This window comes from Diabrotica undecimpunctata, chromosome 2 (genome assembly GCF_040954645.1).
Source record: "Diabrotica undecimpunctata isolate CICGRU chromosome 2, icDiaUnde3, whole genome shotgun sequence".
Taxonomy (NCBI): Eukaryota; Metazoa; Arthropoda; class Insecta; order Coleoptera; family Chrysomelidae; genus Diabrotica; species Diabrotica undecimpunctata.
Window position 1 is genome coordinate 182,054,759 of NC_092804.1, and position 17,021 is coordinate 182,071,779.

Genomic DNA, 17,021 nt, shown 5'->3' on the forward strand with positions numbered 1-17,021 from the left:
TATAAGCATTTTTAACAGAAGCGTTGTCATAAATCTATGTATTTTAGGATCTAGACTCCAGCGTACTTGTAGTAGTCGAAACTCGATTGCTTGTCTTCTAAATATTTTGTGGTAGATCGCAGACACAAGTCTGAGCAACCCTAATATAGATCTTATCGCTTAGATTTAAGAAATTTATTCTTCTTCTTCCTCTTTATAAGCAATTCTGCTAATTCATTGGCGAATTGATATCTTTATGGAAGGTTGTCACTCCATCTTTTGAGCGGTCGTCATATACTTCTTCTGTCGATTGGAGACTTATCTCTTGCTATTTTCTGTTTCATTCTTTTTTCTATTTTGTACCCATTCATTTATTCTCTGTGCGTTATATTTTCTTCTAATGTCTTCACTTCTCTTTCGATCTCTCAGCGTATTTCCTGTAATTCTTCTCAGTACTCTCATCTTCGCCGTTTCCAGTAGCCTTTGCGTTGTGGCTGTGTCGGGTCTTGTTTCTGAAGCTTATGTGATTATTGGTCTTACACTGGCTTTATAAATTCTTGACTTCATCTCAGTGTTAATGTGTGTGTTTTGCCATATAGTATTATTAAGGTATCCATAGCTAGACTATGTAATTCCCAGGTAATTTATTTCCATTACTTGTTCAATACTGATGCCATCAATTTCTATTTTACATCTGGTTGGTTCTTTGCTGACTACTATTGTTTTAGTTTTCTGAGATAAGATTGTCATATTAAATTCTTTTGCTCTTATGTTAAATCTGTGAACCAGTCTTTGCAGACTATCTTCATCTTCGGCTATCAATATTGCGTCGTCTGCTTAACAGAGTATTTTTATTTCTTTGTTTTCCTTTCTGTATGCTTTTCCTTTGTTAAAGCTTTTGATGATTTTATCCATGACCAAATTGAAGAGCATAGGGCTCAATGAATCTCCTTGTCTTATTCCGCTGCCTATTTCTAGAGGTTCTATAAGTTGTCCATCTATTCTGACTTTCATTTTGTTGTTTTGGTAGATGTTTTCGATAGTTTTTATAATATTTAGGGGAAATTCTCTGTTAGACAGAAGATGGATTACATCTTTGAGTCTTACTCTGTCAAACGCTTTCTTTAGGTCAATCAGACTCAGAAATGCTAGTCTAATTTTCTTTATAACGAATATTGCATCTGTACACTTTCTTTCACTACGAAAACCCTGTTGTTCATCTGTTAAACTTATCCTCCGATTTATTAGCACTTGTAAAATTTTAGTTGTAAGTTTTAGCGTAGTATTTAACAAGTTTAAACCTCTGTAGTTTTCTGGCTGTTTTTTATCTCCTTTTTTGAATAGTAGAATTAGTTCGCTCGTTTTCCATTTCATCCATATCAGAAATATAATATACCAAAATTACATGTTAACAGGAAATAACAATAAACCTTAATTGACTCACGTTGTAGCATTATTTTCATAATAATCAATAGAACATTTAAAAATTCGACAACAGACTTGTAATACGACACAAATATTGACGTACGCCCCCTTCGGTAGTTCGCGGAAATAAAAAACCTATAACACCATTTACATTATAAAGATTACCTCCCTTTAATACAGTATCATTATTAACAATGTTTTTAAACTTACAATTCCTGGCTGTGGTGTTAGTTTTCTTCGTTGAATCTTGGGCAGTAAGTATCAACACTTGGTATATTCTTATAACCTCGTAAATCATTTGGAAAAATTAATTTTTGGTGACTTTAGTGATTTCAAAAGTTTTATATGTTATTTGTAAATTTTAGGATAATATTAAAATAACCATTTACTATGAACCACTGGGAGAAGATAGCGTTAAATTTATTACAAATCAGCTATATCCAGCTTATAAACAAATTGGTGGCCATTTGAACGTAGATCTGATCCCAAAAGTCAACAAGACAGCAGTAAGTTTTGAAAATTACTAGTTAAATTAACTATAAGGTCAAAGAATTTTAAAAACTACTTCTTTAGTACAGGTGAAGTGTTACCTGTTTTTAAAAAATAATATTTTAGAAAACATTTTCGGAAGGACCTCTCTGCTGTAGTCACGCTGACTAAAAAATAATAAAATACTGTATAATGATGTATTCTCGTATTGGAAAATTAAAGACTGATAAAAAACTATAAACTAGCAAAGTTAAAATACTTTAGTGGATAAGGTAGTCCATTAAAAAAAATGGTTATATTATTGAACTGAACAAAAGATTTACCAAATAATATTATGCACCCAACTTCTTTTAATATTTGTATAAAACATAAAAGCATACTATTAGTGAGTTTTATTTTGAATTGACGATGGACTTTTGAGTCCGAGAACGTTCTGTGATGTAACCCGAAAAGATATTTTTAATTATATACCTTTTATAAAGAATTTTTAAATAACACATTTATAGTAAAGTAATATTTATTCTGTTTAAGATTACAATAGTTTTATTAAAAGAAATAAATAGATCTGCTTAGTTACCTGGAAGAGTGGCCAAGATTTTTAGAAAATTATGAATTATAGGAAAAGTATAGGGGTCACAAACGTCAAGCACCTTTGTTACTTAATCTGGCAGTTTTGCATTTCTTCTTCTTTTCGTTCTTCCAGTGATTTCTCCATAAATATAGTCCACCTTCAAATAGAATAATGTTTGTCTGTGTATCACCAATGTGCATGATAGGTGAAAACTGTTTAACTGATTTCTTCAAATCTTTTAATAGTTCCATTTCTTTTTCTCCTTGGGAATCAGTTAGGAATGTGGGAATAATATAATGCCCCGTAGCCCCAATCATTCCAATGAGGTGGCATGTAGTCTTGACATTAAATAGGTACAAATATTGTCTAGAAGAGGTATGTAAATACCTCTACAACCCTCAAAACTAAAAATATTTTTCTCGGGGCAAGGGGGATATGTGTTTGAAACTATTTGTGAAGTGGAAATTAAAACGTCAATAAACTTATTTTAAACTTCAATTGTGGCTTATTCCCATTAAAATAGTAATTACTTCAAGATGTCACATGAAAATAGCTTTAGAACCATATTAAAAACATTTGAACTGCAAACATTTAAATTTATATTTTTTTAAATTCTCGGGGGAGGGGGGGGGGTTATTCTAGCTATAACTTGATAGATCGTCAAGTTGACCATCTATTTTTAAGTAATTTTTGATTGGAATAATTTGATTTTGAATTTTAAATAGAAAATCCTTTGTTTCTTATTAAATAGAGCAGTCAATGAATTGAATGTGTCTTGCAGATATATTTAAAAAACCTAATGCAAATTTTACTAAATGTTTATAATTCACTTATTATGATTTTATCCGATTTTGCAGCTTCCACTTTTAGTGTTACAATTACACACGTTTTACAAATTTCGTTAGGTTCATCGTACTGTGGGGGCTTACTTTATTACGTAAAAAGTATAATATTATCTTTTAGTACTAAAAAATTTATGTTAAATACTTTTTAAAACCAAGGGAACTATTAAAAGCAAAGCTTTTTTATTCAAACTTCTATAAGTTTAATGTTTTATTTGCTAGTTTGGTGGAAAATTGAGAAAATCCCAATATTCTTACCCATATGAAACCAAAGAAAGTTATTTGGGTGCTATACATGCTTGCGTTCTCAATATGTATTCTCCGGAACAACGGACTCAATTTGTAAGCTGTTCGATGAACACAAATGAACCAAGCTCTGAAGATAATCTAAAGAAGGTAAGTAATTTTCTTCGATTTTAAATCATTACAATTATTTTATTTATTATTTCACTATATCTGCCCGAGTTATATGAAATAACTAGTTTTTATTTTATTTTTATGAGCACAAATTCAAGGATTACAGACCATAAATTATTATTGGAACATTTTATAGAATAGAACAGAATGGAAATATGGTTTATTGTCACTTAAAATTGTACAATTTTATGGACAAAGCTTACAAAAAGTCAGAAACATAACAATAACAATTTAAAGTTACTTAGTTAAAGTTAAAATAGTTACTTGTACATAAAGGTATTGTAATTTCTTACGGTCTTTCAGATAGATAGGCTTTTGTCATTTTACGGAACTTTAAGAAATATATAATATATATATATATATATATATATATATATATATATATATATATATATATATATATATATTAGAAGTGATTATTTCGACCAAAAAATAATTTATAAATACGTTCAAATTATCGGGTATAGTGGTCTATAATAAAAATCTTTCTTTTTTCTAAATTACTCAATATTTCGCTATTTATTTAAAAGCTTCCTCAGGAGTAAACTAAAAACAATTTGAACATGGCGTACAAATACATTTTAAAACACTTACAGAATTTAAAAGATTTTGCAAATAAAAACTGACATTGAAGTATTTGAAATATTGAATGTCAAGATTAAATTGTCTTAAGCACGTTCGTTACAGCTATACGATAAAAAATTAAAATTATTTCAAATGTAAAAATAAAAATAACAATAAAAGAAAAGTTAGAAGAATAATATTTATTTGATGAATTATTAAGGTTAGTTGTTATTAAGATGAATGTTGGCTATTTTTAATATTTATAAATTTTGTTCAATATGTTACAATATATATGTTACTTAACTGTCCAGTGTCCAGTGTTAGACTATAACAAAGCTCACATTTTGGCACAGACTGATAACTACAAAAGTAGATTATTTCTTGAAATGTATTACATTAATAAAAATAAAAACACTTTAAATTATAAAACGGACACTGGACAGTTAAGTAACATATATATTTTAACATATTGAACAAAATTTATAAATATTAAAAATAGCCAACATTCATCTTAATAACAACTAACCTTAATAATTCATCAAATAAATATTATTCTTCTAACTTTTCTTTTATTGTTATTTTTATTTTTACATTTGAAATAATTTTAATTTTTTATCGTATAGCTGTAACGAACGTGCTTAAGACAATTTAATCTTGACATTCAATATTTCAAATACTTCAATGTCAGTTTTTATTTGCAAAATCTTTTAAATTCTGTAAGTGTTTTAAAATGTATTTGTACGCCATTTTTTGTAATGTTCAAATTGTTTTTAGTTTACTCCTGAGGAAGCTTTTAAATAAATAGCGAAATATTGAGTAATTTAGAAAAAAGAAAGATTTTTATTATAGACCACTATACCTGATAATTTGAACGTATTTATATATATATATATATATATATATATATATATATATATATATATATATATATATATATATATATATATAATATATAATATAGATTTCTATAGTAACTCAGTGGACGGGATCGGTAAATACACATCAAAGGTTGATTTTCTGATAGAGTAGTCATGATTAGGTCTTGCTGGAAAAACATATAGGTGTTTACGAATTAAGAAAACAGTTTGTAAAATAAATAAAGAAGAAAGACTTAAAATTCCGTGATTTTTGATGTAGCTTTAAAAGAGAAAAGAAAGTTCTAAATGGAAAAATGTCCTACCTAAATGTTGGGTTTTTGAGAATGATTGTTTAAGAGTCTTAAACTTGGTATACACTGCTTCACGATCAGACAGTCCTGCAGTAATAATTGTAGAGCGTACATCAAGGGGTGAGAAATCTGAAACAATATAATCAATTATGCTAGATGTTTTAGTAATTCTTGTACGAGAATTAACGTGCATCGTGAAACCATATGATTGGAATATATTGACCAAGGATAATTGGTGAGCACAAACAACAGCGTAATTAATATTCAAGTCACCGCATAGAATGTTTCTGCTTTTATTGAGCAGGTCGTCTCAATAATATACGTTAATGTATAGATTAAGATTCTTTATAAACCAATAAAAACTCAAAAAAGCTTCATTCAACAGAAAGTCATATTTTGTTATAGGAGAAATATCATTATTTGTAAAAAGAATTAGGGTGCCACCATGAACTGAACGATCATACGTAGCAATAATTGTGGTATATTTTTCCACAAAAAAAGGCTCGTTGACTTCAAGCCAGTGCTCGGTAACTGTAACTATCGGGGGAAATCCTACTTCTTTTGTTTCCTTTTGGTTGGAAAATTCTTATTGTTTATAGTCAATTTGAAAGACTTTATTTTTCTTGTGTGTTTTTTATCCCTTGAATAATTTTAACATTAATTTTTTTAGTGTGCCAAACAAGCTGATTTAAGTTGGGAAGATATTACCAAATGTAGTAAGTCAGCGCAACCTGATAAATTATTAAACTCCTATTACAGACAGGGCGTAATGGAAAATATTAGTAAATACCCTACAATTCTGATAAACGGTGAATATGACCGGATGTTAGAACTGAAGGCTCTGTTCAATTTTAAAGCAGTAATGTGTCAACTTATGAATGATCTGCCAGAAGGATGTAGAGTAGAAGAACAAGATCTATAAATAAGTCATCAAATACAAATACATAAAATAATTTATATAATAACTTTATTTAATAAATTTTTTAATGTTTTTATTGCTTTCGAGATTTTCATTTAACTACTGTGATGTTTATTTTAATTTTCTTAAAGCCTTCTGTCACTAACACTAAAAACACAATTACTTAACCTTATAAATAAATTGCTTAGACTAACCCTTACAATTTAATTGATCCCTTTATATAGCTTCAGTCATTCTGGAACTTTAATCGTGTCACTAGAATACCTTGGAATTATCTCGAAAGCGTTATGTAGACTTCTTGTGACGTCAAGTCGCTGGAATCTGGCGCCGTCTATAAACATCTGCTTTGACGACTATCTTCTAGATAGTCGTAGGTCATTGTTCGCTGTCCTGATGTTCTGTCGTAGCTAAGGGGCTAACATAATACATCTAGCCTCATAAATATTTTTTAATAAAATACACTTTTTTTTATTTGGATATCACCAAGTTGATATACTATACCCTAATCAGTTTCTTTATTTGTCATTACTATTTGAATGTGAATAAGCCACAATTGAACTTTAAAATAAGTTTATTGACGTTTCAATTTCCACTTCGGAAATCGAAATGTTAATAAACTTATTTTAAACTTTAATAATTGTGACTTATTCCCATTAAAATGGTTTACTTTAAGATGCCACAAGAAAATAGCTTTAGAAGTTTATTTGTCAGTAATCTTTATCAATCCTTGTTTAGTGTTTCTCTCCTGCGCCTGCTACTAAATTACAAATCAGCAAATCTTCCTATTGGATAATTAATATTTTCACCTTGAACATATCTAAACTATTTTAACCTATATTCTCTCATTTTGGCATTAATTAGTGGAAATATATAAAAATTTCACTGAAATTATTCGACCACTCCTTCGTACAATTTCAACTATATTTTACCTTATTCCTGTATCAGCAATTATAGCAACTTCGTTCCTTTACTTACCCTTCACCTAGTTCTTTCGTCATTTCTCCATTTCGTTCCTTGAATGCAAGAATTTTGTACCCTCATTTTTTATCCACATCGATAACTTCACATTCTTTTCACAATTCCAAGATCCTCTCATTTGCTTAGTTCGGATCCTAAATATTTTACCTCAGGAATATACGTTCATTCTCACAAATATCTTTTTAATATTCGATTCTGAGTTTTATTTAGATGCTTGGATGGTTTCTAGTGGTATAATAAACTTTTTATTGCACAGGTATTGTGATTAAAACGATCAACCCATTCACATGTAATAAAATTGGATAAGGTTGTAGAAATTATAAAAACAATTAATTTTTATAAACGAGCTATATAAAATCTCCTAGATGTTGAACTGATTTTTATTGTCTTATTAATAGAACATAAAAGTGACCAGGTTCGCCAGTAAAAGCGTTCATTAGAAAGAAAATTAAACAAATTAAACAAGGTGGCTCCTGATGAATGCTACATTTTAGATGAAAATAAAGAAAAGAGGGATGGTTAAATCACCCGATAAAAGTAGAGATTCTGAGAAAAAGTTCTAATAAACATTCGAGGCATTTACAAACTTAACGCAGAAAGTTAATGAACTTAAATGGAGCAAAAAGAACATAAATTATAACAACAAGAATTTAAAGAGGAAATTTTCGAGTTCAAACCTAAAAATGTACTATTAAAAAGAAAAATATAGAAATTAAAAAAAGAAATGAGCCGAAAAGCAGATTGAGAATTATCGTTGAACCAGAACTAACACAGTCATAGATCGGCTTTCGAAAGAGAAGAATTCCCATGGATCATATATTTGCTATAATTGAAATTATACCCAGAGTACAAAACAGAGGTGAACAACTGAGATTTTTTGACATGCACATTTGACACGACGTAAGAAACATATAAAACCTTTAGAAAGAGACAGTAAACTGTGTCATAAGAAAATATGTGAATCCGAATTTTTCACCATGAAAAAAAAAACAATAGTTTTTATTTTTGTACCCTCTTTTTCAACTACTATTATTTCCATCATCTCCACAGTTTCAGGTAAAATCAAATCTTCAGCAACTCTATAGCTTGCTAGTAATTATTTTTTCATTTGTAGTGATTCATGATGAACAAATTGCTTGTTGATTGTGAAAAGACCTTAGCTTTCTTTCAAAGAGTTCTACAGGATTCTCTTTTTAGTCCGGATATTTGCTATTTAAATACTGAAGTAGTTTCTAAGGTACTTTCTGTTGGCAAAACTTCGCCACAAATACCGCATTGTGGCTTATTCCAAATAACTATAAAGTATAAACTTTTTATTATTTTGATTTCCAAACGTAGACGGTTCTATAGATCTTTTTCAAAATTTGTTCATGTCTAATAAAATAGTTAAGATGAAAAAACGAATAAAATACAAATAACTTATGCACCATTTTACCTACAGTAGGACAGCGCAATCGTTGCCTCCTATCTTCTTTCTTCTTCAGTGCCTTGTCCGGTCATCAAGGCTATTGTCGGAGGTTTTTCAACCACGAGATACTACGGCATCCCTGTTCCCTTCTGCCAAATACTTTACCCTTCATAACGAGTTGAAGAATTCGATATTTTTCTTCGTTCCGCATCACGTGGCCGAGGTACTCAAGCTTACGTTGTTTCATTAAATCTAAGCACATACGATATTTTTAGTATCCTTTTGTAGATCCACATCTCGAAGGCTTCAATCCGCTTTTCTGTGGCTTGCGTCAGTGTCCAGGCTTCAACTTGTAGTACCTCACTATCCGCATGTTGGTTCCCAAATTGAGATCACTGCAGCACAACAAGGATCTCAACTTCATAAATGTAGACCGTGCCATTTCAATTCTGTATCTAATCTCTTGAGTGTAGTCCCATTGTGAGTTGAGGATAGTTTCGAGGTAAGTAAATCTGTCGACCCTCTGGATCTCTTCGCTACCTGCCATTAGTGCCCCGGGATCTAAATTTGCACGGCTGACAACCATGAATTTAGTTTTCTTAATATTAAGGTCTAGTCCGTATGTTACGTTCACAGTTCTCACTCGATCTAGTAAGGCTTATAGATCATTTAGGCTGATTGCTAGTAACACAGTGTCATCGGCGTAGCGGATATTATTGATGTATTCACCGTTCACTCGGATTCCCACCTCTAGGTTTGTGAGGGCTGCAGTAAAAATTTAGAGAAAAAGAGTCGGCGAGAGCATTGTCTTACTCTATTGTCTTACTCCTCGCATGATCTTCACGTGGTCGGTCAGCTGGTCTTCGACCTTGACTTGAGCACGCCAGTATAAATTCATGATGATCCGAATATCCTTCTCATCCAATCCTACTCTTTGTAGGGCGGGACCCATCTTCTGGTGCTGACAACGGTCAAATGCCTTGGCGTAGTCAATAAAATAAATATAGACACATATATATATATATATATATATATATATATATATATATATATATATATATATATATATATATATATATATATATATATATATATATATATATATATCACAACTGACATTGCGGCATCTCTGAAGTAGGACTTGTAAGGTGAAAAGTGCTTCATGTGTGCGTATGGAATTGCGGAATCCATAAATTGCGCAATCCATCCGGAAATTGTAAATTCTGGCATGTATGATTTTAAGAAAAATCTTACGTGCATGACTCATAAGGCTGATAGTTCGGAAATCTTCGCACGTTTTTGCAGATCGGTTTTTTGGTAGTGTTACAAATGTTGACAATAGATGGCGCAACTAAAAACATTTATCTCTATTAGATAGGCCTCAGACTGTCCGACCGACCACGACCAACCGTCCGACAGCTAACAACCAACTTTTATATTTTTATTTTTAAACTCACATTACTCGTTCGCGTTCCATCGACCGACCGTCAAAACGTCAGGAGGATGTAGTCGATCCCATTTTTGCAATTTCATTTTACCGGGCTCTTTTTAGAAAATTGAATTATTGATAGAATTAGCAGCGATTCTACTGGTAAATTGTTTATTACTTTTTTCATCTGGAGACGTCTTCTTAGACGTAGATTTTTTTAAAAAGACTATAACAAAGAGAATTCGTTGTGATTTATCCCATTCTATTAAATGATTATTTGTTTAATTTGGGAGTATATACTTTTTATCCTGCTTAATGGTAATTTGGTAATGCTAATAATGCAAAGAAACAAAAACAAATCAAGTTTTATAGGTTAATTACAAAATAGTACAAACGAATGCGAAATGTTCCATATTCATCGACTAAATGACCAAAAATTTCAACAAGTCCGAATTTCAAAACTGGACATCGAATTTGGTCGTTGTAAGCGATGGACGGTCCACCAATCTGACTGTGCGTATACATTTTCACAGACTTGTTATTTTGGTCGATCGTGGACGGTCGGTCTGGTCGGTCTGGTTCGATTCTGGGTTTAAACAACTGTACCAAATCTTAGACGGTGTATTAGATCCTCCCCTTGATTTTGGATTGAATTAAATAGCGAATGAACTGAGTATGATGAGGTAAGGAGTTGCCGAAAGGCAACTATTTTTTTGTCAAAAGGGTTCCACAATCTAGGATTGTTTGGGAAAGACTGGACTAGACAATACCATATTGTTTGGTACTATACAAAAGTCTAATTGTGTATTGTGATAATTATTAAGTATTTATGTCAGCCAGTGTATTATTTCTGGAATATTGCCTATGAAGTTTTCCAATGTACACAAAAATTAAAAAAAGTCATATAAAACAATTAAAAGTGTACAGTTTAATTATATTCGAGTGTATTTATATGATTATTAAATAATTAATAATTAAATTTGATCGGTTTTGACATATCAGATATAAAAATAAATAAACCGATTATTCGGTAAAAACATACATATATTACTGTCGACATATGCACTAGTCACGTGCGATTGTGAAAGTTGAATCTCCTTAATGTACCAAAACAGTGTTGTATCATTCATATTTTTCCACGGATCTGTAAATAATAATAAAGTCAAATGAGACAGCAACAATCTAAAGTAAAACATATAAATACAACGTTCTGGAAAAAAATATATTTTTTACAACATTTTTTTAAGAGTTTAGAGATACTGACGTAAAACAGTGGTTGCTAATTGTTTTCTATCAATACTACTTTTTATCAATCATTATTATTCTTTATGGTGACATAATCATACCACGATGGCGGTCACTATAACGAAGGCTCGACGGTTTTCGACATGTGAAAAAGTTGGAAAAATAGCAACAAAACAAGTTTCTTCGACCTTTTATTTTTTCTTTAAAAATCAGTTGCTAGTAGGCTGTTCAATAAGTTTTGAGGTCTCTTTGAACATCAGTACACTTGGTGCAATGAGTTTCCAATTTATAAATTGCATCCCTGAAGTAAGAATCTGGAAGAGCTGGAAAATACCCATCCACAGCTGTTATGGCCTTATCATTTTATAAAAAACACTTTCCACTCATAAATTTTTAGATATTGAAACAGATGGAAGTCGCTAGAGGTCAAGTCTGGTGAATACAGTGAATGCTCCAACAATATGACACGATGCATTGTTCTGATGAAGTAGAATTTTTTTTTCTTTTGCAAACAGAGTCTTTTTTTGTGAATTTTTTCCTTCAACTGATCTAAAAGGTTACAGTAATATTCAGAATTTATTATTTTATCAGTTTGTAAGTAATCCACAAACAAAATTCCTTTCACGTCCCAAAAAACTGATGCTAACTCCTTCTTGGCCGATTTTTGGACACGAACTCGTTTAGTTCTTATAGGAGATATTTGCATAATTGTAATCTTTAAATTCTTGGTGGTTTTCCATAGCGAGTATTTAGTACTTGAATCATTTGTCAAATATATTAGGAATTCGCTAATGGATATATTCTTAACTTGCCTAACCTCTCTCTTTAATTGTGAGGCAAGTTGGTATACTTATGTTCTGTCTTGTAGTGCTCTAGTTAGTTGCCATTTTTTTCTTGCTCTTCTTTTTTCATAGACTAATTCCAAGATTTCCTTAAGGCAGTGTAATCTAGTGTAATTCTAGAGCTGTCCCGGTCCATTTTATTGTTGACCAATACAAGGTTGTCTTTTGAATAACATTTTAACTAATAGTTAATAAGATGGGAGTATGAGCCGAACGACTTTTAAGTTCTCCTCTATCTGTGTACAATTGCTCGATACGGTTTTGATGATGTAGAAGTTTATTCAATCATGAATTTTCATAGGGCCAGTGGGCCAATCCGTAGGTTTTCCTGTTAAGTTTCCTTCACACTTCTCATTTATCACTTTGATCAATTCTTTGACCTTTGTTGCTATATATCAATTCTTGTTATCTTTGCATTAATCTGTTGATATTTGAACTCATTATTTTAAGACCGCTGGCCATTTATATTTTCTTTTTTGGGATGACTTCTTTATTGCCATATTCTGTAACAGTCAATCTTTCCTCAATTCTTTTAAATAACCTTTCATAATCATGAAGTTTTTCCATAATCACTTCAAGGCTATCTCACTGGTTACGATAAAATCGGCTGCGTTGATTACTTATCCTACTTAACTCCTTTTTAATTTAAATAGTGGTAAAATATTGCCCATTGCAAAAAGATGTAAGTCCTATATGGAGACCTTATTACAAGTAGAAAATAAAAAGAAGTGTATAAAGACGAGTGAAGAAGAAGAAAATTATAAGCATATTTGCCTTTGGATGTCTCCCTATGCGGGGTCAAATTTCTTAATTATATCTCTCCCTATGTTTCTAACATGAATTATACCGAAATTATTCTCACAAAAGTTTTACGTAATTCTTGCTTATCATGGTTTTTTAGTTTTCCCACCAACTCCTTCCATGAACTTGACACTGCTTTATATCTGACGTGATTCTTTGTATTAAAAACACTATTATTTTCTATATAATACCACCAATTATATATCAGCAGCACATAATTGCTGGTGTTATATCGATCTTGATAATTTGCCTTTTAGTTTCATTAAAATAATTATTCTTTATACTAAACTTAAACTATTTTCCCTAAAGTTCCTGTCTCCAAGTACTAAATGAAAATATTTCTTTCAGTTTTTCCTACTAACACCACAGCTAATGCAGCTAATGTATGTTTTATACAAAGAATAAAAAATGTCTCAGTCAAAAACCCATATAGCAGTTACCAAAAAAATATTTAATCTGACCTCGTCCCGATTAAAGACAATAACAAACAAGTTAGAAGTCACAAAATTCCCAGCAGCCACAAACAAACCGTGAGTATAAAAAAATTTTTGCATCTGACGCCGCTGATTAATATTCAGTATATATAAATAAGCCAGTTGTATCAAATATACATTAACACAACGGTAGTTGGTATAAAGATATTTACTTAGTTTTTGACGAGATCACTGACTTTCAAATCTCTAAGTTCGTATCTGGTTAGTTTGCCACGGGTCATTTCCTCAAGATGTATCAAAATTCTTATCTACGAAATGTTTTGATAGTGGTGGCTATTCTTGTTTGTTTTAGTGCAAATTCGGTAAGTACATTGTTTTATTTTAAATAATAAATAGTTTTTAAGTATAGTAAAGTGTTATAGACAAAAATTGGATTTATAAAAGTATAATTTTTCCAAATGCATGAGTTTTTATCGCAAATCTTTTTTCTTCTCTATTTTTGACTACTCTAGAAGCAGGTTAAAATCAATAACATAATATTTTGTTAACTGTATCTTCCCAAAACTGGCAGATAAAGATATTCTACAGTATATACACAATGGCGCCTTTCTTTGTTTGTGTTTCCCTTAATTTTTTGTGTTTTCTCGTAATGGATAATCGCGACTTTAAGATCAAATTATAATGCGGCAGGTGCCATGGAAAATTATATAGAAAGTCCATATTACCTTATATTGAAAACCTGTCAAAGCCTAGGACTCTTAGAGTTTTGTAAACAAATTCTTTTCAGTTGTATGTCTTTTCCAGTTACCAACATTGATTGTATTTATATCCACTTGCACTTTATTTTTCTATCTTGTCTTCTCTCTTGTTCTCTTTTTCCTAAAAATTTTTAGTTTAACATATGTTTCTACATTCATATGCTTGTTTGAAATTGAAATTGCTAATTTATGCTGATTTATCCTATCATTTACTGGTCTTTAAGTTTTACTCAAGTAAAATTGTCACATTCGCAAGGGTTTTTGTAAATACCATTCCTTGATATTTCTTGTCCTTTGTTTGGTTTTGTTTTAAATAAGATATATATGAGTATGATGGCTGTTTTAAAGGTTGTTGTAGTGTTATATTTTTCCTATCTTTTTAAGTTTTTCTCATATGCCTTTTGTATATCTAAGTGATGGATTCGACCGTTACTTGATGAAAATTCATTTTATTTAACAATAAAACACTGGAACCTTTTGTTTTCAATACCTCCAAAAAATGTATTATAATATCTTACCACTGCAGCTGTTTCGTGCCTTTCTCAAGTGATCTACTTTTAGTATGCGTTTACACTTTATAGTTTTCAACTGAATGAACTGACTTTTGTGTATGGAATAGCTGATCTATTCGAATTATTTCTTATAATTATTTCAGCATCTTTGTAATGTGTTATTTTATGTCTTCTTGTAAACTCATCAGCAGAATGTAGCAGACTTTGTTCGCCAATACTAAAAGAAAAGAAGTCACCAACAATAGTGGTATAAGAAACCCTGTATACACATAATCTTTTATCCATATCATACACAATACATATGCAACACACAACACACGTCCACTAAACAGGAATACTCTACACACATACAAACGATTACAGCATATATTAACAGTACCAAACACTTAAAATAATTAGAGTTTGAAAATTTCATGGGACAAAACATCCACCCTCACATCTCTTCAGCCAAATATGGCGGTTGCTTATAATACCATCACCAAAAGAAAACCAACCTCCAATTTTGTGACATGACATAACCTTATCAAGAATCTTGGCGGTTTTATACCATATTTCAACAAAATTAATTAAAAATTGATTTTTGAGAATGATTTCCGGAATGGAAATCGAAACTTCAAATTTTTATGTAAAACATAATTGTTACTAAAATCAATTGTGTCTAATTCCGATATAAATATAGTATTTAACTTAGACATGCAACAAGAAAACAGTTTCATAATCTTATATCCTTGTAAATATTTTATCTCATTAGTTATCATTACGTTATCGAATGCTTCCTCATAATCGATAAAACAGAAAAAACATCATCACTAAAGATCGCCTCACTTGTTTTAAGTCCATTTTGAAATCAAACTGAGTCCAGCCACTAACCTTTTCTTTTTCTTAAATAATTTTGTCTGTAATATTCTTAAGAAAAGTTTTAAAAAGTGTTTTGTAAGTTTCATTAGGATAATGATGGTTCTAGGTGCTCTTGATAATGTCTAGATTTGCCTCATTAAATAACTCAAATGTTTCTCCATACATATCATCTGGTTCTAGGGCTTTGTTCTTTTTAGTAGTTTGATAGCGTATACAACCTTCAAAATACTTGGGCCATACATTCGGTCATGTATTCAGTATATCGCGAGGTTCCATTGTTAGTTCATTTTGAGCATTATGTATACCAGTAACTTCTTCTTCGTTGAAGATTTCAGCAATGTCATTAATTTTCTTGTGAAGATTGAAGCTGTCGCGTAGTTTACATAGATTTTCAGTTTCGGTGAAAAGTGTAATTATCCAAAACTCCTTCAGCGCTATTCTTTACTCAGTTTGCAGTGTATATTTCGGTACTCTACTTCGTACTGCCTTATCTTACAGTGCCCGCGTTGTTTCGCTATGTCTAATATTTCTTCTTTCATCCTTGGTAGTTGTTTTTGTTTTGGAGAAAAGTATTGTTCACATCATTAAATTATTCTCTTGTATTAGCGCATGGCTTTTCAGCATCATCCACATTTGCCATATTAGAGAACTTCTATGAGTTATCTCATGTTTTAGGATGTCTTCTGGTTCTCTCGTTTTGGCTGTGGCGAGCCTCTTAATATTTACAAATATGGGATTATGGTCGGATCCTATGTCTGCTCCAGGTAATGCAGAAACCTTAATAATAGCATTGTTGAATATTCTATAGATTCTATTAATTGTCACATAATCTATTTGATTCCTTATAATGCCCTGTTGTCCGTCTTAATGGCGATCTCCATGTGTAAAGCCTTCTGGGGGGTCAGTTATACCAAGTATTCCTTACGACTAGATTTTTGTCTTGACAGTACTGTTTAATCTATCCCCTCTGTTGTTTCTCTGACCAAGATCATATTTTCCAATTAAATAATCTACAGCTCCTTCTCCAATTTTCGTGTTAAAATTTCTTCATACGATGTTTATTTTTATTTCATAAGTTAATAATAGGCACCTTTAACGCTTCGTCTAGCTATTGATAACCATTTTTTACTACATAGAGTAGATGTTAAAACATTTTTTCTTCCAAAAAAGCATGTTCCATGATAAATTTGATCGATTTTCCTTTATAGTTGCCACTTTCCAACATATTGTTGGTTTTAAATTTAATAAATAATAATTATTTAATAATTATTTACAATAAATAATATTTGTTCTAAATTCTTTTATGAATAGATATGCTAATAATCCAGTTAAATAAGTATACATTGTAGTTCAAAGTTTTGTTTGTAGAAATCATTGTTTAA

The 17,021-nt window shown here is 30.8% G+C and overlaps 2 protein-coding genes across 2 annotated transcripts in view; both read left to right on the top strand.

Moving 5' to 3' along the window:
- Positions 1-17,021, top strand: part of LOC140434009 (uncharacterized) — a 41,494-nt gene that overhangs the window by 20,241 nt on the left and 4,232 nt on the right. The gene's annotated exons all lie outside the window — the stretch shown is intronic.
- LOC140435301 (GILT-like protein 1) lies at positions 1,505-6,455 on the top strand. The gene is made up of 4 exons (XM_072524138.1): positions 1,505-1,658; positions 1,770-1,910; positions 3,529-3,702; positions 6,126-6,455. Exons 1-4 carry the CDS (start codon positions 1,599-1,601, stop codon positions 6,375-6,377), a joined length of 627 nt encoding a protein of 208 aa, XP_072380239.1. The 5' UTR covers positions 1,505-1,598; the 3' UTR covers positions 6,378-6,455.

What these genes read in the sequence shown, in the direction of transcription:
- LOC140435301 (XM_072524138.1), top strand. Translation starts at nt 1,599, where the DNA reads ATGTTTTTAAACTTACAATTCCTGGCTGTGGTGTTAGTTTTCTTCGTT. An exon ending in TCTTCGTTGAATCTTGGGCA is followed by an intron (nt 1,659 to 1,769) that starts GTAAGTATCAAC and finishes TGTAAATTTTAG; the next exon opens with GATAATATTAAAATAACCAT. An exon ending in CAAAAGTCAACAAGACAGCA is followed by an intron (nt 1,911 to 3,528) that starts GTAAGTTTTGAA and finishes TTTATTTGCTAG; the next exon opens with TTTGGTGGAAAATTGAGAAA.